The sequence below is a fragment of the Nestor notabilis genome, unplaced genomic scaffold (genome assembly GCF_000696875.1).
Source record: "Nestor notabilis isolate BGI_N333 unplaced genomic scaffold, ASM69687v1 scaffold22584, whole genome shotgun sequence".
Lineage (NCBI taxonomy): Eukaryota > Metazoa > Chordata > Aves > Psittaciformes > Psittacidae > Nestor > Nestor notabilis.
Genome location: NW_009924641.1, coordinates 5653 through 5969, shown reverse-complemented (window position 1 = coordinate 5969; position 317 = coordinate 5653). Strand labels below are relative to the sequence as shown.

At 67.5% G+C, this 317-nt stretch overlaps 1 protein-coding gene across 1 annotated transcript in view; it reads right to left on the bottom strand.

Annotated features, from left to right (window-relative positions):
- The window catches only part of CTSE (cathepsin E), a gene marked incomplete at both ends in the record, with an annotated part of 3122 nt that extends 2830 nt beyond the window's left edge, over positions 1-292 (bottom strand). The window contains one exon of the mRNA XM_010012703.1: positions 136-292. Coding sequence (XP_010011005.1) covers positions 136-292 — 157 coding nt within the window. The remainder of the gene's footprint in view (positions 1-135) is intronic.
- Positions 293-317: the final 25 nt, after the last annotated feature.

Sequence of the window (317 nt, the reverse complement as noted above, 5' to 3'; positions counted from 1 at the left end):
GGGCGCGCGGGTACACTGGCTACAGCTCGCTCTGCGAGCAGGAGGGAGCCTCGGGGGAAGCCTTTGGGCAGTGGGGACCACGCATGCCAACTAATGTGGTTCTGGGGCTCAGCACCCCCAGCCCTCCGTGCTTACGTCCAGGTAGTTGATGAGGGGCTCGTTGGTGTCCGTGAAGGCGGAGCAGTCCTCGCTGTACTGCACCATGTCCAGCCTGTGGGCTTTCCAGAAGTGGGAGAGCTGCCCACGATCCCGCAGCAGCTTCCGCAGGGAGCGGGCCCGCCCCCGCGCCCCCCTGCAGGAGCACCGGTCCGCGTCAC